General features: G+C 40.4%; 2 protein-coding genes across 3 annotated transcripts in view; both read left to right on the forward strand.

Moving 5' to 3' along the window:
- Nucleotides 1–307: 307 nt before the first annotated feature.
- Nucleotides 308–10170, forward strand: cep126 (centrosomal protein 126; the record flags this gene model as incomplete). Its single annotated transcript, XM_083985671.1, has 11 exons — nucleotides 308–342; nucleotides 527–646; nucleotides 1995–2140; nucleotides 2246–2357; nucleotides 2529–2700; nucleotides 4885–6844; nucleotides 7700–7818; nucleotides 8167–8236; nucleotides 8570–8779; nucleotides 8892–8956; nucleotides 10159–10170. The coding sequence occupies 11 exons, from the start codon at nucleotides 308–310 to the stop codon at nucleotides 10168–10170; spliced, it is 3021 nt and encodes a 1006-aa protein (XP_083841797.1).
- A 3359-nt stretch (nucleotides 10171–13529) lies between these two features.
- yap1 (Yes1 associated transcriptional regulator) overlaps nucleotides 13530–21753 on the forward strand; it is a 139435-nt gene continuing 131211 nt past the window's right edge. For both annotated transcript variants that reach the window (XR_014595831.1, XM_083984490.1), the window contains exons 1-2: nucleotides 13530–14278; nucleotides 15494–15726. Coding sequence is in view for 1 of the 2 variants with exons in the window: in XM_083984490.1 (XP_083840616.1) it covers nucleotides 14078–14278; nucleotides 15494–15726 (434 nt within the window). In the remaining variant the exon portion in view is untranslated. The remainder of the gene's footprint in view (nucleotides 14279–15493; nucleotides 15727–21753) is intronic.

The raw sequence follows: 21753 nt of genomic DNA on the forward strand, positions 1-21753 counted from the left end.
TTGCTATCATGGAGGGAGTGTACACACAGACAGACTCGGCGAGTCAGCTAGGAAAGTGTCAAACTAGACGGAGTAATTGACACTGTTTAAAACGACCGAATAGGCCGCCATTTTTCAGGAAGAGTTACTGCAAGCGTTTCTCTGTCGAAGTTTATGTTTGCTCCGACGATGGTTGAATGAGTTAGCGTGGAGAACCGCTGACGTTAACTAAAGAGGAACCAACAAGTCAGGTTAGCTGCCAAGAGCTTTGCTGGGAGCTGAACCTGTGAGTCTGCCCGGTGTCAACAAGGACCAACAGCCTCGGAGAATGCAGGTTCTTCAGGACAACTTCTTCTACCACTCGTATCCTACATGTAGTTATTTATCCTGTCGTCTAGTACCAATGTGTGATACACCTGTCTTAAAGTCCCACTGTTGAAAAGCAGTCAAGTTAACCAGGGAACCACTATAATGAGGTTTAAATCAAGTGACACAGATCAATGCTCTGCCATTTAAAACTGCTCTCTCCTTAGCTGCTCCCTTGTAGAAACTCGAGGTTTGGAGGCGGTGGAGTCCTGGAAGATGAGAGGCAACTTTTTGTTGAGGAGCAGAAATTATGCAAAGCCCGAGCTCGCAAGTTTTCCCAGGATACCAACCGGCGCCGGAAGTCAGTGATAGTCTAATCATTGACTCCTGCATTGTTGTTTGTGTTATCACTGTGTGTGCCAGCCATTACAGGTCAAAAGTAGCGTCTGCATTTTGCAGCCCAAACCATCCCATAGAGCCAGTTCTTTCATCCTCCTAGTGGTTACACCTCCTGGACTGCTATAGTTCTGTCCTGGGCTTAGCACCTTTGTGGCACTGATGGCGTTGACGGGATTTTGTAGTCTAGACCTGGAAATAGATCTGTTAGCCTAGGTTAACTGTGGGTCAGAGCAGTGACTCAAGCATCACCCTCAAGCTGCAAAGTAAATCCCTGACAGATAAATAACCCTCTAAAATTGTGTTTCAAACGTATGAGTAGTGGCTAAAAATGAATGCCCTAAGTCAGCTTGGTTAATTTAGTATATTGAAGTCATGTAGGCTATATTGTGTAACATCAGGTGTAGATTTTGGTTTTACATAGGTAGGGGATTAGTTCATTCATTCATTCATTCATTTTCTATACCGCTTATCCTGCACTAGAGTCACGGGTTAGCTGGAGCCTATCTCAGCTGACTTTGGGCGAGAGGTGGGGTACACCCTGGACAGGTCGCCAGTCTATCGCAGGGCTAACATATACAGTATATAGACAGACAACCATTCACACTCTCATTCACACCTACGGGCAATTTAGAGTCACCAATTACTTACAAAACTTTATACAGTAATATTATACAGTAATATTAAATTCTATATTTCATACATCAGAATTGTTATTATTGTAGATTATACATCAACAGATTTTGTCAACACAGACAAAATGGGGGAGAAAATGAATGTTAGACAATAATATCAAAAGGGTAAGGTGAAGTTACCCAAAGACTGACAAACTACTACTTTCAGATTTAGATGATGCGTCGTGCTGTTTTAATTTTACAGTGGAGAACTTGTTGCATCACACTTTTTAGCTCCAATAACAATCCGTCCATTTTTAATAGAACAGAAGTGAGTCACTACTTGTTCGACTACTTGTTCAACTACTTGTTTTTCTTACTTGTTCTACTTGTACTCTTGTACTTTTCGTTCTGGTTGTCAGCACTATTACAAGCGCACACTGCTCCTGTTGTCACTGATTACCATTTTTGTTAATTCAAGAAAAGACAGTCAAGCTGAACTTGACTGTGACCCCACTGGTGTTATTTTTGGCTTCCTCTGTGAACCCAGTAGTCAGTGGTAGCATTAATTTATTAATGACTGTGTTGAAAACATATCTCGAGGAACAGACTCAGGTTTCTGTATATAAAACAGGGCCGGTCTAGATTTAATCAGTTAAAATGTGCCTCGGGTATACTCTGCTCCTTGTCATGGCTCAGGGCCCTGGAGGAGAGACGGAAGCAGTGGGACGTGCAGGAGCAGCGGCTTAGAGAGAACATCCTACAGCAACGCAGACAGCGAGTACAGGATGCAACTGAGCGCTTCCAAAGAGCCCATCTACCTCCTTCTCAAAGACGTAGACAATGTTAGTGATGTGTCTTACAAATGCCTCTTCGAACTGTGCAATAGCACACAACTGTCTTGACACCTTTAACATTTTATTGTATATGTTTCCATTATGGTGTTTTAGCTTTTAGAAGAAATGTCCCAAATATTGAAGATGCGCTCAGTCAACTTCAAGGCAGCTTCAGTTCTTACACCCGTCAGTCCTCTTTCCTGTGCAGCACCTCTAACATTAGCAGGTAAAAAAGTCTGATTAATGAGTATATCATTTCCATGTACCACATACTGAAATAGTTGGATTGAGACCCTTAATTGTTTTGGTGATATTTTTGCCAATATGATTTGTAGCCTTTTCTAATGGTTGAAAAGCTCATACAGTTTATTTACAATTTTTCTGTTTTCTTTTAAAGAAGCTGCACACCCTCCCCCAAGCCTCCTACTGTTCCTAAATCCTCCCACCGCCAAGCACTCTCTGCTGTGGAAGCCTACACTAAACTGCTTCAAGAGCAGAGCATGACTGGCTTCAAAAACAGTCAAGAAACTGGAAAGGCACAAGAGAAGTTACAAGATCACAGTCCACGGGTATGGTGGTTATATTTCATATGAATGTGCAGGAAACTAAACATTTTGCTGGCATTCTCACAAAGAGATGTTATGTTGTTTTGTTCAAAGAGATGTTACCTCAGCTTTGGCTAGTGCTCGGTTGCTTTGTCTCACACGCGCACTCCATTAATACTGTAAGTCAGTGGAGTTACCATTGTCTCTTGTTAAAGATTATTTAAGATAATATCTTTGCAAAAACCAGGCTGTCATTTGTTAAACAGTTGTTATCATAGTTGCTTGGCCACCATTGCATTCAGATGTTTATGAATTGGTGTAAAGTTGTTAACGATGAGAGCAGCGTCTACAGGGGGGTTTTAAGAGAATTCTGTTCCTGTTTTAAAATAAGCATGCACATGGTCATTTGGCTGAAAGCATTTAATCAGAGCCATAATAACTGACAAGACAAGTTGAGACTGAAAGTATAAAGCTCAGGCTAACTCTCAATTTGTCATTTGAAAATTTGAGAAAATGGTTTTATGTTCAGCAGCTCATGTCTGCTCATTGTGTGTGTAGATACCTTATTTTAGTAGTGTCTGTACCATGTAAGATTTCAGAAAGTTTACTGATCAAACACCTATTTATTAATCTGACACTGGTCTTCTCACATCGAGGCAAAAACAGCATTTTCACCACAAGTATATTGAATCTGGGTACACTGTAGGCTAATATTCAGATTTTCATGTTAGAGTTCAAATAGTAATTCCACCAATGTGACATGCAAGTAAGAAATTTTTGAGTGCAATGATTATCATTTTATCATTTGCACGTCAACTAGTTTAGTTTTCATAGTGATCAGAATGTTGGGCAGATCAAATGGCTTTGTTTGTATTTCATCCTACACAAGTAGACCCCTAGGGAGCAGCAGTGTGACACAAGCCATTTCCTGAACCAGTAACACCCCACAAGCTTGAGCGCCCTCTGGTGAAATTAGGGGGGGAATTGTCTCAAGCTGCAATAATTGTAACAGTCTCCTGATTTCTGCTGTGAAAAATTACTACCTCCATCAATGACAGACAGCACAGAGCAGATGCTTCTGTGGGGCTTTATATTCTTGGACGAGACACAATTCTCTCACATTTTCAAACCAAGTTTATTCATAAAGTATGCTTAAAACAAACAACAACCAGTGCTGTACAATAAAATACCACAAAACATCATCAAAATATCAGGAAACAAAAGCAAGGAGATACCCTTTGGGATGAGTTAACAAACTATCACATAGACATAGTGTACAGGTACGTGTACAAAACAGTCTATAAAAACAAAACAAAGAAAAATAAAATAAAATAAAAAATAAAACATTTAGAATACTCAGTAGCCTGCGAAACCATTTAGGTTTTCAGTTTAATATCCATGGAGGAGGAACACTTAATTAGAGGAGGTTTTTCAAAGCTTTGGGGACAGCTACAGTACACATGACCACCACTCACCTTAAATGAAGGGACCGCCAGGAGTAGTCTGGATCTGGCAGATCTGGAGATGGAAAAGAGGCAGAATGACCGCAGACCATACCAAGCGTAAAAAAAACTAATAAAAGAACCTTACCTGTACAGGTGAGGTGCTGTTTCTTTCCCAGGTACCAGTTAGCTGTCTAGCACCAGCTAGATGTCTAAACTGGACCTACCACAACACTTGAAACAAAATTGTGCATTTCTTAATAGAGAATCTGTAAAATGCCCTTCTCACACCTGACACGTGTGTATAAGATGCATCCTCATCCAGCTGTTTTCCAAAGCTTTTCTCTTGTCTTCTGCTGTACCATCCCACCATTGTTAACAACCTTTCATCCCAAATATTATTTAAAAACGACCTAAGAAAGTCAATTTGGAGTATGCAGATAAGCAGAGTGCTCTGAAACTCACTATTAACTAGGAGGGGTTTTGTAGTAGACAATGGCCAATATTAGATTGTATTGAACATAGCGTTACTTTCTGCCAAAATATTTTTCATGATATCTGTTTGAAGGAGTAAAAATATATTTTAAATCAATACAATCATACTTAAATTTTTGGCCTGTGATGCATTGGGATACTAAATTCCTGTCTATTTAATTAAGTTGACCCTTTTACAACAACAATGTACAAATGAATTGAAAGTGTTCTTCCCTTTTGACAAAATGTAAATAATGTTTTTTTTTTATTCATCAACTCTGTTTCTTTTCAGGACAGCCATGTGTTTGATTGCTGTGTCTCTGAAAGCCTTTCAAGTAAGGACAGTTTGGAGAATGAGGATCCCAGCCACAGTACAAATCATACCTGCTCTACATTCTTGCTTGACACAGAGAAGCCCCATCTAAATCTGAGAAAGCAAAATGATTTGTTTCCAACATCAGACCTAACGTCGTCGGCAATCTTGCTTCTCGGTGATAACTTGACCCAATCACGAAAACTGCATGAGCTCAAGCAGAAAAAGCAAGAGGACTCTGGAAGGCCCAACAATAAGATGCACATTTCTAATGCTTCTTGGGGGTTCACATCTGAGCACACAGCTAAAACGGAGACCCATTCTGCTCTGTACAACTGCAACTTATTAACTTTTTGTGAAATTATTAGTTCTGATCAAGAGCACCTTGAGATAAACTCCCCACAAAACAGCCCCAATGACAACAGCGCAGTGACAAATAGAGTTTCTTTGGACAGCAGAGCACTTGAGTCTCCATGTCCAAAACAAGAGGCTCAGTTGGAGTTCAGACAGCAGAGGGTCCATGATGACAGAAAGTTAAAACATCCATCAGCTACAGAGATTCTTTTTCCTGCCAAAAATGGCAGCAGCAAAGACACCTTGTTTGGGGCTCCCCCAAAGCCAAATATTTTCCTGAACGATAGCACAACAGATTATGTCTCACAAGAAGGGACTCTTCAGCAAACAGGAAAAGAGAGCCACTATCCATCATCCCAGAAGGAGCCTAGTGCTTCCATAAACAACCTCAATAAGGTTTCAAACTCAGAGACCAAAACAGAGAAGCCCATTAATACAGCATTGCTGCAGCACACAAGTTTGTCTAACATTCAATCAGATAGTCTTAAATGCCTCAAGTGTCCTGAGGAGGAAGTACAAAATTTGCCTGTTTCAGTTGGGGCGTCTCATTCAGTGTGTGAAGTCAGATTCATTAAAGGAATTCTTAAAAAGCAGTCTAAATATATGCCAGGAGATACTACGTGTGTGTATGCCCCAGGGCATTTACTTTTTGCAAAACAAGTAGCCTTAGCAATCAGAGATAGTGTTGAATTGGCAAGGAAGACTAAGGATGTGGAGAGCAACAACACTATCAAAAAGAAGCTGCGCTGGTTTGATGAGGTACATGTGGGGAAAGAGGACAAAGCACAGAACATAATGAAACAGATGAAAGGCAAGTCTTCCAGTCTTCCTCAGTCAAAGAGAAACCCAGAAGACCACCAGCTAAGTCTCACTACAGTCTCAGGGGCTTCCAAGCCTGGACACAGCGTGACCCCTCCAGCCTCCACTGGTTATCATTTTACAAAGCAAGCGTGGGCAGATGTTGGGGTTCAAGTCAGCTTACCACAAGAACGAGCAGATGAGGTCAAGGTGCCACGGAGCAGCACCAGGACCGGTGGCCTCAAGGTCCCTTGGAGAGAGCGCTCTGCCAGAGCTGGCGCGGGTCCTGTTTCCTCACGGACTAGAAAGGGCACCGTCATACGACCTCAATCTGCCACCGAGGTGAATCAGATTGCCAAAACCCAAGGGAGGATGATGGTGCCCTGCCCACCTCCTCGGATTGAATCGGCGGAAGAGCGGACATTGCATATCACTAAGACCTTATATGGCACGGATCGTGTTAGTGTCAACTGTAAACAAGCCCCGGCCGTAGAGCAGGCCCAACACAAGGACACCTCAGAAGGCTTTTTCTCACCATACACACATCATCTACTCAGAGCAGATAGTAGTGTGATGTACACACCCCTGCCGCCCTCGTGTGCATGTCCTGTCTCCGACGGCAACACGAAGGGTACACCCAGCTCAGGTCACCAGGAGACTCAGGGCAGCAGCAGAAGAAGAGGGATGGTGTTCAGTGAAAAAGGCCTTCGTTTAGATTGCACTCCCACAGATGAGGAGATCTCACAGCTCTGGCATGGTGTCCGCAGTGCCTTAGCCACCAAGGAAGGTAAAGTATATTTTGGCTGACAGCCTCTCACATCTTAGGCTTGGTTTGTGTTTTTTTGCAGAAATGTGCGTGCAGCTTCTCCCAAGCCCATTTGTTTCTACTCATTAAAACCTCAAACTTCAAATTAACACTGAATATTAGCCACAGTGCTGTACACTGACCCCTTTATATTTTAACCTTAACTTACAATTACAGATTCAATAAGCCTTTGAATCTCTCCTTTTGTCTCTAATTGTCCCCACCTATAATCACATCTCTCTCAAATCTAGTCAATGAGCTGCGTGGTGTTTGTGTGACTGCCAATTTGCAAATCAACTCATGTAATAACTGACATAGTGTTCTTTTTGCGTCATCTCATGTTTTGATATTGAAAAGTCGGTGGGATTGAAGTGTTTATTACTTATTTAGAGAAAAGGAAGCCAGTTATATCTGTGAATTTGGACTGAGTTGACCCATAAAGCTTCCTGCTTCACAATGACCTGTCTGGAGCCAAAGCCAACCGTGCTTCCATCAACAGCAATTGTGTTGCTCACCCTCTTTATTGGTGAGATCAAACAATACCTCTCACTTTGTTAGCTTTTAGCTGCTTTCTCAGGTTCAACAGTTAGTGTTGTTTGTCTCCTGAATATATTGCTTTGCACTTTGTTTGGAAAAGGCTATTTATATGCAATTCGTATTCACAAGCTTAACATTATGTCATAATTATCTGTGAAATGGAAACTGTTGTGTTATTGGCACTCTCTAGAGGCCTTTCCTGGGGCATGGAAATCATTTACATTCATGTAGTATGTTTTTTTTTTTTTTTTTGATGATGATGATATTTAAATGATTCCAGAAAACAACATCTTCTTTCAGCAAAAACAATTCTTAGAAGACAGGCCATGGAAAGTGGACAAGCTGTGAGGAAACACTGCATGGAGCAGAGCAGGCAATCTTCAGGCTCAGGGAACAGACAGTTTCCCCAGCCCTCTCAGGTACATGCATGCAAACACCCTGTGGGGAGGAAGATTGTGAATAATTGCTAAACATCAGTGTTTGGGTGTGTTTGAACTTGTTGAATCAGTTTTGCAGTCACTTTCGTTGTTGTTAGTTAAACTGACAGGATGCCACTACTTATGAATCTCAAGACAAGATTTTCTGGATGAACTGAAGCAGTGCTTTACAAAATATTAGCACTGAAGTGTAATGGGTTTGTCTACAACTTGCTCTACCTGTTGTGTGGTTTTGCCTATGTGCATATATATAAAAAATGTATCTGCAATATAAATATTATCTAAGGTAAACATAAGCCTGGCTTAATGTGTCTTTTTTGTTTTATGCAGGCAATGAAACATCCCTTAGACCCAGTCAGAATGTTTTCCAGTGCATGCAATGGGGCCTTTACAGATGAAGGTAATGTGTTCACTTTGTGTACATTTATTTTTCTATTCAAGTCAATGCAGACTAGATTTCTATAAGGTGTCTGCCTTGTGTCACATTGAGAATCTCATAAACCTGTTCTCCTGCATGTACAGTATATTACACTGAAGACGGACCCTCAAAGTCCATAGAGATGATGAGGAAGTAGAGTTAATATATTGAGCCAATACCATGCTTAATAATTTCAACAGTGCAACAAGGACATCAGAAAATTTGGTGCAGCTGTATGTGAATGCATAAAAACAACCAAAACGTGGAAACAGGCGAGAAAGCATGCCTTTGATCTGACTTTGCCTGTGCTCTCAGCGTTGGGGAGTGCAGCCCAGTTACACCTGGCTGAAGTACACACTGAAGGCCCACTGGAAGAAAGGGATATTGTAGCTGCCATGGAAACAGCCCAAATACAGGGTCCAGGAACAGTGCAGCAGCGCAGCCAACAGCAGGGACTCACCAACATTTCCCTGGAAGAGCAGAAAATCCTGCTCTCTCTGGACAGACTAAACCACCAGCTGCACTGTAAGCACTTTGTAAAGATTGTTTGAACTGATCAAGTCTGACCTCATGCACAGGGTTATTATTCTGTAATTTTTCAATGCAAGTAACCACCTCTGCCTTTTACTATGTATAGGTATGCGGGAACATGTTGGAAGCAATACAGGCCCCAGAGGCCTTGTACTTATTGATGCACCTTCTGTAAGTATTCTGAGGGATTCATTGCTTGCCTCAACACATTCTGTTTGACATGTTTTATTTCTTTATTTCTTCTGTTCTTTTCAGACAAAGGAAATGAGAGGGACAAACCATCTAAAACACCGTGTGTCTTCAGCCAACAACCGCTTTCAACATGGAAAAAAATTCTAACTTTCCACAGTGGTCTTAACTCCAATCAGTGAATTATGCCTAGCATCATACCATGTAACCAAGCACTTTATTACCTTGTAAAATGTATTTTCTCCACTTCAAAGATATATTTGTCTGGAGTATCTTCAAGACCTAAAACACGAGCCACAGAGGCCTGTAGAGATAATGCTAAATTAGGCCAAACTAAATTTTGAAGTTTGTGTGTTGGAAGTGTTTTTTTTTTTTTTTTTTTTTTAGCTTTTTTTTTAAAGCTACGTAGTGTTGAGCAATCGAATTCTAAGTGCCTATGAAAATGATACTGGCCTCAATTTGTTCTATTTCACAAAAGCAAATAGCTTATTTTTAAAAAAAATAAGACCACAACAGAGCTGTCGGGCAAATAAACACAGAAATTTGTATAATATTAATATTTATCTTTCAAAGTTGTCTCATATTTATTTATTTTATATGGTAGAACTATAATTTGGTGGAAACATTTTTGTGACAATATTGTTAGTAACCTCAATAAAGTTTGTTGTCATTGAACTGATAAATTGACTGGGTGCAGCATGTTTGGCAGTGTTATTACTTCTTCAACCATACACAGTCAGTAATTAGACCGAGGACTGGAAATGAAGAGAGGTGTTGCAATGTTGAAGGTGTGTTTGTATTTTCTTGATGGCTGTAGAAAGGATGATTATGTCTTGTGCACTAAACCCAACCTTCTGGCTTGACAAGGTGAGCCTCTGCCACAGGGCTTCCAGCCCACTGTTGAAGTTACATCTAACCTTAACTTTACTCTTTCAGTGTCACCAATTTCATTTGGTGACATTCTTAAACTCTAATGACATCAGTAGACTAAAGACTATAGCCTATATTTTTTACAATTTGCATTGTCAGCTACTGCATAGTGTATGTGTGAAATGAGATAGTTATTAATTAATGTCTTTCTCTCTCCTTTTGTAGAAAATTGGTGCATTGGGGGAAAATAGCCACAGGGTTTATTGAAATGAAGTTGCCCCTCCTTCACCAACATGTCTGGTTTTGCCCTTCAGACAGCCTGCTAGGACTTGCTTCAAGAGGTGCAGGAAGCCCAAGCTCATTTGAAGTGTCAGATTCCCAGTGGTGATGAAACTTTTTCTTCTTCTTCTTCTTTCTTTTTTTTTGGGGGGGGGGGGGGGCTGCATGTTTCTGGTTCTTTGCATGCATACATTCTTGAATGTTTCAACATGGAGCTGTACACAATGATGCGACTGTGGTGTCTCACCACCATGTAGAGTCATGCATCACCTCCTTGTTATGTTACACCAAAACAAAGTAAATGACAAGAGAAAATGTGTTCAGCTTTGATTCTGCCTGCAGCAGCAGATTGGCTGCTGTGTGGAAAGAGATTCTCCGCTGTTGTTATTTGAGAGACAACACTGATGTCACTTTTAATTCAATGGATATCAGGTGGTGAGATAATAACATGCTGGCATTTTATCTGAATAGTTCAGTGCTGACTATTTACTAATTTTACTGGAGTCAAATTCAGAGGGGATGACCATGACCAGTCCTTATCCTCACCTTCCTGTTCATCAACTGAATTTCACCTCAGTGTATTAACAAATTAAAAATATCCTGTTCATTAAATCCACCCCCTTCACTTCCAGTCATCAATGTATAAATCTGAATGCATATGCACAGATCATCAAAACAGTCAAATTATGTTGTGAAACTAAGTGTCCCCTCTGTGCAAACTATCAGCACAATATTGACCAAATATCCCACTTCAGGTTTAGTCTGAAATCTGTTCCCTTTGGCCTACAGTTGTTAGTGTTCAGTCATTACAGCACACAATGGTGAGCTTAATGACATTTAAGCCTTTACCAGCACAACACCCAGAAACTTGACAAGAAAGGACAAGAGTACTGAAAATAAGGGAAGACGTTTCCACAGATGGCAAGTTCAAGCTTGTATTTTGGGCTGTTGTGAAGCTTAATCTCACAAGTCTTTTGTCATGTCTTGTTACAGTTCATTGAACATGCAATGAATGGGTGTCTGGTGTTGCTCAGCCTCTGGAATACTGAGTAATTGCGAGGATGCATGTAAAAAAAAAAAAAAAAACATTAAAGTGACTGGACAGATTGCATATTGCATATAAGACACAATATTCAAATTAACTGTTTGCACGGCAGCACGTTTAACAGGGGTTACATGGGAGGAAGAAAAGTAAAATGTAAGCATGAAAGTGAAAATTTCTATATGATGAAAACAGTAAAAGCTAACTAAGTAAAGTAAAGTAGTAGTGTGTGCGTGTGTGAGGGAGAGAGAGAGAGAGAGAGAGAGAGAGAGTGTGTGAGAGTGAGAGTGAGAGAGACGAAAGGGTTCTTGGGTTTATTATGATATACAGTGTAACTGTGGACGGCATGTACCCAGTAAACACTGTAGGGGGCACTCAAGCGCCCATCTGCCCGTCTGCATGTAGCAACACCGTGCGTCACTATATCCGATAATAACATCAAGCCAGAGCGTTTTAAACAGGGACAACTGTTTCAGGAGTTCAGGGTGACTTAGTGATAAAGAGCCCAGCAAATAATTTCTGTTGAGAACCCCGCAGCATGCATGCCAAAGCTCAGTGAGACTGAGTAAGTCGCTTCAGAAGATGAGGAGATGTTGACCAAAAGTGACCAAGCTCTGCTAAGTGGGTGGTCCTTCAGGGGCTGCCAGGACACTGCAGTCCATCTCTTTAATGTGTCTGAGTGCGTTACAATGATGTGAAAATGACCACTTTCATCCAAATAATGGACATCACTTGACTGGCAGCATGTGTGCACAAAGTGTCATTCACACACCAAAATATGTGGGCTTAATACATTAGTACATACATTAGTAATGTATGAATCATAATAACTCTAGTGCCCAAATGAACACATAAAAACAAAAACACGACAGGACAAATCTGAATTTAGGGAAATTATGAGAATATTATGCTACATCAGTGATAGATAGATAGATAGATAGATAGATAGATAGATAGATAGATAGATAGATAGATAGATAGATAGATAGATAGATAGATAGATAGATAGATAGATAGATAGATAGGTACAGAGGGTTTTTTTTTTTAATCAATTAATTTCACCTATCAAACATGTTGCATACTGTGTGGCCATTTGACTTTTTTATTATCATTTTGTATGTTGGATGTTTTAAAGCAAAAGTCTACATTTGGAATTAAAGTAAAAACTAAAAACAGTAACAGTTCAAAAATAGAATTGAGACGTGCATCTGTTTAAAAACACGATCATGTGTGACTGTTAGAGCGAAGTTCTTTAATCTGTTCATCGAGGCTTTACAGTGTCTGTGGGTTTTAGGGCTTCATAATTCATTCAGTGGAAGTATGGGAAAAGGCTTGAAACAGAGCCTCTGTATCCAAAGAGACTGGATCTTGACAAAATGATTTCTCAATGGAAGAGGGGCCTCATTAGCATAACAATTGTGGGAACTGCATGGATCTACTTTTTCATGAGCACTGTAAAAACAAAAAGGAGAGAGAAAATGGTGCTATTATACACACTTATGAGATAAAGTGTGGTTTGGATTAATTGTTACAATCACTGAGTTGTGAAAATGTATGTTGCCTGGTAATAATGCCTGAAGACTTTTTTTTTTCCAAAGAGCAAGTAGGCTATGCAGTAATCTTTGTATTAACTATTGACTTAATAAAACACCTATGTTAAATAAATTAATTTTAGTCTGTCTATTAAAGAAAAACTGTTAGTTTTTTTTTTGTTTTGTTTTTTTTTGCATAATTTTGGGCGATGTGAAATTTTGATGTTACCACCACCACACGCTGACTTTTTCATCTGCATTTGTGGGGATCTAAAAGTGAGGACAGTCTGTCAGTATAACATAATATAACTTGAATGTTTATTCTATTTTTTTCTATGTACTTAATACTGGTACTTATTTTGTGTTGCAAATTAGCTAAAATCCAAGGTGTCCCTAAGTGGGCTCCATGTATCAGCAGGGGTCCTTGTACTAGCCTATTCAAAATAAGGAATACTTCAATTTAGCAAGTGTTGCCCTAAGTGATGTGTTAGAATGGCCCATCGATTATTAAATAAACAATAATAAAAGTCAGCACATGGACACTGTCAAACCTCCTTCAAGTGGAGGTAAGATGGGTTTCAAAATAATAATTATAATTATATAAAAAAAAGAAAAAAAAAGTTGTCCCGTGTATAAAGGCTTATGTTTTGTATACCTAAGTTGACGACTTGGTGTAAAATCTATAAACATGTTATAAGCGCCACAGAGCTCCTCGGGCCCCTGGGCTACAGACTGTACCTTTAAAAACTCTTGTCCCAATTAAAGCCAAGCCCCGCCTCTGGAGCAGACATCCCATGAGTCATAAAGTTTGATGTCCTGCCCAAAGTTTAGACCCGACTGGAGCTAAACTTTTTTTCTAGTGAGCTGCTGAGATTTGTCTTACGGACCATGGTTTTTTCCTATAAGAATACTCACTAACACCTTTGGCCGAAACTGAAAAGGTGGGAAAGTTTGAGCCAAGCGTTTGTTGTGCTTTTCGTCTTTTGTGGCTGCGTTTGCATTTTGTTTTGTTTTTTTTGTTTTTTTTTTGTTTTTGTTTTTGTAAAAGTTGGGGCCGGACGACAACATAGATTCCAGTGTGGAGTAGATATGCGCTTTGTTACATTCACAAGTATGCCAGCAAGAAACAACAGGAAAACGCTGTGTTTCACCGCAGATTTCGACAGCTAACACACTTTGGAAAGAAAAAACAAAGTCTTCCACTGTTCAACTTTTAGAATGACCCGGGATAACTTTTACTGAGTGTCGTCGAGATTGCCACATTTCCTCCTGCGTGAAGAGAGAGAAAAAAAGTTTGGGATTTGCTCAAACTTCTTTTTTTGTGAGTTTCTGAACGCGACATTTTCGGACAAGTAAAAGCTCGCAGACTGTTTTGGGACAATGGATCCGAGCCAGCACAACCCTCCTGCCGGACACCAAATCGTCCATGTACGGGGAGACTCTGAGACCGACCTGGAGGCGCTTTTTAACGCCGTGATGAACCCGAAAAGCACCATCGTGCCCCCCTCCGTACCTATGAGGATGAGGAAGCTGCCAGACTCCTTCTTCAAACCTCCTGAACCAAAGTCCCACTCCAGACAAGTAAGCCCGCCCTGTCTCTGCTACACCGCTTTCCAGAAATCACGATTAAAAACTCAGGCCCATCCTGTGGGAGCTCAGGCCTACAGTACGTGACTGCTACAGTCACTCAAAAAAAGTTGGACTACTTTATTCTAACTTTCTTGGTAGTGATTGCCCCACAGGTTACCCCATAATGTAGAATATAGTATAGTATAGGTTATTTATTTCCAAGGATCGATGTGTTATTCATCACAACAGTCATCACTATATAATGAAACTTAACAACACAATTGGACTGGCAAAATCACTGAAGGAAAAAAAAATGTCCGTGGGGCCTGCGCGTAAAAGTTACAGAGTAACCAAAATACCTTCAAAGCCATTAGGCTTCCCAAGAGGAGAACTTTATCAGACTTAAAGATATTTATCAGAGTGCTTGAACCCTCACAGGATGAGGGAATTTATATATGTGTAACTGTTTTGATTAGATCCACGGCTGTATAGGTTATTTATAGAAGGGCAGCAATCATGTGGAAATAATCAAATGACGTCTAACGCGCAGTTTTTTTTTTATCTAAGTGATTTGCAATGAAGAAATCATATGATGGCTGAATTCGTCCTATTTACACCCCCCACCCCTCCCCTCCCCTCCACACCACCCTCCCCCACGTCCCCCCACAACTGTTGCTTGTGGTCTCTGGAGCTCTGTCATCAGTGCGCATGTGCCATGTGCAGCCAGTCTGCTCTCTCCACTGTCCCACGCAGGCTCTGGACCACCCCCCCCTCCCCTCCCCTCCCTTCCCCAGACCTAAACAACACTCTAACATGCCTACACACGCACATGAATGGAACTTAGTATGAATTGATTATAACATAACGAGAAGTGACTGAAAGTTTATATCTGTGTACTGTATGTGGGCTTCTAAGTCCGCAGGAATCCATTATGGAGGGTGTCCTGTTTTTGAAGGTTTTGTTATTGAACTGGGGTTTTTTGCAGATGTGATTTTCCCATAAAAATAAAAACATTTATATCCTCTCTGGATATTAGTTTATGCCATACTCTATATAACAAATGTTTGTTTTAAAAATAGCTTTAGTCCATTTTCACAAGAGTTAAGCAAACAAGTTTAACATTTGAGATTTATTTCTCCTCTCCAAAATATAACACTAAGGGAAATAACTTTATTACATTATACCGAGGCACCATGTTAATTTTGTCTCTCCTCTCCCCCAACACAGGCCAGCACTGATGCTGGGAGTGGCGGCGTACTCACCCCCCACCATGTCCGTGCACACTCGTCCCCAGCGTCTCTGCAGCTGGGAGCCGTTTCTGGTGGCTCCCTGTCTGGCATGGCCCCAGCAGGTTCCCCTCAACATCTTCGTCAGTCCTCTTATGAGATTCCCGATGACGTGCCTCTGCCCCCAGGATGGGAAATGGCCAAGACCAACTCTGGTCAGAGGTACTTCCTCAAGTAAGTGTGTTGGCAACACGTGTCAACTCTGTTTTTTGTACGTATCTATTTATGTCCTTTATCTCATAATGACAATGCACATTAATAAACATCGGTATAAACTATAGAAGTAAACACAACAGATTGTAACAAGAATGCTCATTTAAATCTGTAGGCAGGTTACATTTGTAGATTAAAAGAATATCTTTTCAAAAATCAAAGGGAGAGTTTAATGTATAGTGTCAAGGCAGGTAATTTAGTTTTAGTTTCAAGAGAAACTTAAAATATTTCTCTTTGACTTGACAATGTCAAGTGTGAGAAGTTAGATCTTTGTGAGATCTAATCTAAACCACCATCCATCTTATCCCTGATGTAGAAAACTTGTGTCTCTTTATTTTACCGAACAAGACAGTGTTAGTTATTTTAAAAATGTCTTCTGAGAAGAGTCATTGCATAATGTCCAGTCAGAGAAATGGTTGTATTCAAATGGGTCAAGAAGCAGAGGCACAGGTTGAAAACTTGTTTTGCAATCTGTAGGTAAGATGGGAAACTTTTAGCTCCCAGCAATAAGTCCAAGTTACCAGTGAAGTGGTCCTGGGATGGGGCTCTCATACTGCAGCTCTTTTCAGTGTACATGATTGTGACAATAATTTGCAAATCTGCTACAATGTGCAATTGTGGCCAGCATGCTCAAAAAAAAAGACAATTGCAATAATTGAATTGTGGTTTATTAAATTTGGTGGCCCCTGCAAACAAGAGGAGTCTTTTGAGGGACTGCTGCTGTATGTGGTGTTCCTTTACTTGGTCTCAGGTTTCAGTTGAAACAATGGATCACTGTAGCTGCCCCAGACAGCAAAGGACAGCTCTGCAAAACTCATCTGCAACCCAGCAGATCTCCTCCACATTAATGATCCAAAGTGAACTTTTAGTATCGTATTCTGGAGAGCTTTAGCTTGTGAGTTTATTAGTAACCTTGTGAGTGTTTTCTTGTTGTTCTCTGTTGCTGTCTTATGTAGTTATCCGTCTTTTAATGGAGTCATTCTCTGTAGCTCTGTGAAAAGATGGATTGAATTATTCATGAAAGTGATGTTCGTGTCAGAAATGTATGTTAATATAATCTGTTCATCGTGAAATGTCTCCAAGTTTGTGAATAGCTCAGCTGCTCATGTTTCGAGATGGTTTGACAGTGAAAGATGTCATTCTTATTCCTCTTGAAGACAAATGTTGTCATAGGAAATATTATTCTCTGACACAGAGTCTTAACAAACATGATAGCCTCAAATTTACTTGGATCAAAAAAGAGCTTTCGGCACCAGCTGTTTTAAGGTTTCACATCTGGATAACATCTGGCCTGTTTTGAGGAGGCTCTTCTAAAATTGTACAAAAGGATTTGAGGTTGGGGGGAGCTGGAGAGAGAAAACACTCTCCTCATAGACTGCAGTTGTTTAGAAAGTGACTGATCCAATGCCCTCTCCGACAATGAAGCAATTCTGCAAACTAAATTAAAGTTTAGTTTGGAAAGTCAAATCTTGTAAAACTGATAGATCAAACGATTGTTGCACTACACAAGTGTTGTTGTTGCTGTTCATAGGAATACGTCAGTTACTTATTAAAATGAAAATGGTATGTGATTTTTTTCTTTTTATATAATAATTGGGTAATTGCCAAAGTTTGATTTGAGTTTATTCTACTGCTCTTACACTAAACAGTAAAGCAGAGGAAGACAATTGCTACAAATGATTGGCTAATTGATTGGAGAACAATATAAGGCACATAATTCACAAGTGCAGTGGTGAGTCAAGACTTGATATCAGACAACACAAACAAAGTCTTTCAACTGCAGAGTGTGATTAATGTTTTTATACAGTTTGGTAGTGGAGACAAACTGATAAAAGTTTCCTCCATAAAATATAACTCAAGTCTTTTGTACTCAACCAAACAGAAGATAAATACAGAGGCTGAATGCATTTTACGAAACTATTTTAAATGCTGAAAGACACAATCACATAAACAAAGCAGACTGGCTTCCTTGTTAAAAAAAAAACACTAACTTATAGTGGGTTAAATGTAGCTTTCTGCTAACAAGCTAAACTGATGTAAACCTAAGGGATTGGAAAAACAGCTGAGTAACACTGTGCTCAAGTGTGTATCAACTGGCTGGAGTGAGTAGTACCCAATGTTTGTGTTCAAGTAAGGAAAACTGGAGGAGACGTCTTCCACACACCGCACATCAAAGTGCAGATATTTGATCTGGAATAAAGGCAGCCTCTGCAGAGCTGCTGGAAAAGACACTCCCCTATTTATAAACAGGGATTGTCTGACCAAGACATGTTGCAGGAGGAGTGAAGCAGAGCAAGCGAGTGTGTGTGTGGGTGGGTAGATGGACGGGTGGGGGTGGGGAGTTGGTCACCAGCTAACAGAACCAAGCAGAGAACAGGGGCTCACATTTCACTTCGTCGATCACTGTTGTCCTTAGAGATATGAAATCAGGGCTTGAGTTTTCTGTCTTCTTCTTTTTTAAAGAAGAATCGGTTCTGTTGTTTACTAGTATACAGTTGGAAGTGATTCAGCCTCTGTGAGTCACACCAGCTCTGTGGATGCCGATGTCCCACTCTCTTTAAAAGCCCGGCTCCGTTTTGGAATGAATGGAGCTGTGGCACTGTGATGGTGCCTCTTTTGTGTCAATGGAGTTAAATGGCAGCCATGTGGAGATGACTAGAAGAGGGGCCAAGAGAAACTCCGGCCCTCCCTTTGTCCTAGCAGTGAAACAGTGATCTTTATTCAGACCACAGGCCTGTTGAGACTCATGTGAGCCTTCCCTAAATAGACAAATGGCTGACATGAAGTTTGAAGATGGCAGGGAGAGAGGGCAGAGGCTTTCTTGAGAGCTTAGCCATGTATCTCACACCTGAAATGTTCAACACCTCTCCGCTTAGGAGTTAGGTGTAAATTCTAATGATAAATGATTGACCTAAAAGCAAGTATAACAGTGGTGACAGCTTCAGTTCAGCTTGACTTTTTTATTTTTTAATACTGAATCAGTGCTGAAATAATTACCAGATCATTAGATTGTTCAGTCCCCCAAAAATTGCCTAGAAATCTGATAATCAAAATGTCTCTGCTTATTTTATTTATTTTTTTATAAAGGCCTAAAAGCTTTAGGGCTGTGTGGTAGCACACTAATGAGAAAAATGAAAATAATGGGTAGCTGCAGTCGTAATGGGCATAGGAGTCAGATATTAACAGTCCCCAGTCCCCAATATATCTACATTTTGTTTTGGCTGTTACATAAAAACCAAAACTCTTAAGCTTGGAGAAGACTGGGAGAATGTCAACAAAGTCTGTTGACCTTTCCTCCTCTTTCTTCCAGCAGTTTGCTGTGGCCTTTGATTTATGACAGCAGGGGCAGGGAGGTTGGGTCACCTTGCTTGGTGCAGGGATGGGGGAAGGGCTGGTTTCCAGGGCTGGGTCATAAACTAATGAAGGTTTCTAATTTAGACACACCGGTGAACTAGGAGGGGTAATCACTGTTTCCGGGCACTTATTAAATGCAGCTTTGAATGAGCTTTTAGTCCGTGGGAAGTCAGCCCTAAGCAGAGGAAAGCTTTGGGGGAGTCGCTATTGTCTGCCCTCAGGGGCAGGTAGAACCATGTGTTGATGGACACTTTTGTCTTTTCTCAGTAGGATTTTAAACTGTTTTGATGAGCCTAGTTTCCCACAACGAGAATGGCGGACTTTATCTGACCATAATTAACTTAACAGTGGCTGTAATTGATTCAATTAATCACTATGGCCACATTTAATAAATCCTTTTCTGTGTATATTTACAGTATTTCCTCGTTTTTTTGTTTTGTTTTACATTGTATAGCTGCACACTCCTGGGTAACCAGGACCATTGAGCAGACTGATAACTAGTCTAGCTTCAGTAGCCTATACACTATCTAGAGTTTCCTGAACATCTGTTGCACTAAAGAGAAGTCAAGGCCCTCTATTAGAACAGGAAGGATCAAAGTGCTTTTATTATATGCAGTCTGTATCTATGTCTAGCTGATCTGCACTGTAATAATATATTGAGATTTTCAGCTGACAGTCATATTGTATAATAATAGTAATATTTACCTTCTGTAAAATAGAAATGGTTCCTTCTTATTTTTAAATCCACATTTACCTTTTTTTTTAACACAAAAATATCTCAGTCTTCATGTGGCTATCAGTATCGTTTGTAGCTTTTGTTTTCATGTCTTAATATACACCCAAAGCATATTTAAATATTGCAATATGCACTACAGTGTAGTGTGACACAGACAAATGCAGAGGCTAAATGAATTATTTAATACTGTCCAGCCGCTCAGATGGTTGTGCTGTTTAAAATAAAGTTGTCAGTTATCTGGCCCACGTTTTAAGTTTACCCCACATTTATTAACATAGTGTATCACACCAACATTAACTGTCCAATTTCATGGTTTGAACACTGGCCTCATACTTAGCATGCAAATGTAAACATCATACTACCTAAATATTTTCTTTATCAATTGTCATTTTCCTCAATTCTCCCTGAAGCCTGACATGACAAATATGCAAATTGGATTTCAAACGAAGCTGTTATGAACTAACACCACTCGGGTCAGTCCCAAATGGTGCTGGGAAGACCAGGCTGTAAGCCTGCGTGAAGCTCTCATTTGGAGCAACTTTGTGTTTGACAAACTTTTGGTTTATTGACCACACACAGACAAGACCCTTCCTGTTCCACTGGGGCCTGTCAGCTCAGTACACAAATGGGACTGTGAGAAAGCCAGGCTAGTGTTTACCAAAGTCTTGATGTAACACCTCTGTTCCAGACATCAATGCCTCCACTGTCACTGAGGGCATCACCACAGAGATGTAGTATCTGAGAAGTGGACCCTCTCAGGTGGGGTGTAGAGTTCCCAAAAGTACTCAAAACTCACAGCAACTGAAAAGTGGTTGAATGATAAAGACACACACACACACACACACACACACACACACAATATATATATATACATGTTGTCAGTAGCTGATGTATACATTTGAACTATTTTTACTTTTTAGATATGTACCATTTAGTGATACTGCGGACTCTACTAATTTATTAAAGCAAGTGCAGTTCAGTAGTCTGGTCAAACAGCCACCGTTTTTTTGCTCAAAAAACGTTTTGTGGCCTGACCGATTAATCTTCTGGGCTACAATCCGTCTTGGTACTTTGTGAATTAGTTGCTTCGTTAGGAAGCATGATGATACAAACACTCCTTCAAAGAGAAACTTAAAGCCACAATAGGGTCGCAAAGGTCACTTCAATAATCTCTCTTGATGATGCCCTGCTGATAGAGGGGCAGCCAGGCATGCCCAGTCGACCAGAGTGGAGATGGTCATCCCCATCTTAGAGGCCTGATTACATCTGGCCTCCCTCAGTGCACTCTTTAGTCCTCAGCTTCAACCACCTTCCAAGCATATACTCCCTGGGTGGAGCCCCTGTGGCCTGAGAGCCCATTTTTAACATTTGACAACTCAGCTGTGGGGTGTGTTTCATCATTGCTGCACTCCCCATAGCTTCACTCCCCTGCTCTACCCCAGTGATATGCAGCTTTTGACAGCTGGCTTTGAAGAGAGACGATTTCAGTGGAATAAACAGTTGATCTGGCTTCAAATCAAGCTTTGATCTTCTGTTTTGACAGGTAGCAGAGCTCCTGCACAGACATTTAAACCATAGAACTGACTTACTTTTGGCTACAACGCTCTCCCAAAGGCCAGATGTAAACAGGAGATGTGTGTGTGTGTTAACTTTGTCATACTAGAGTAATCAGATGAAATCTGTGAAACAACAAGTGCAGAATCCATACTGGGACTGTTTGTTTATGTTGAAGTTACTCTTTAAAAGTTGAATTTAGCAAAACCATTGAATTCAGTTGCAATATTTCTATCTCTGATGATCATAGAAAAAGAAACAAAAGTTGACAGGGACTAGCCTCCATGTGATCGTCACCAATTTAAGCAAAGTCAAGTTTAACCTTTATGCGAAAGCCCCCCCCC

Source organism: Trachurus trachurus, assembly GCF_905171665.1.
Source record: "Trachurus trachurus genome assembly, chromosome: 13".
NCBI lineage: Eukaryota > Metazoa > Chordata > Actinopteri > Carangiformes > Carangidae > Trachurus > Trachurus trachurus.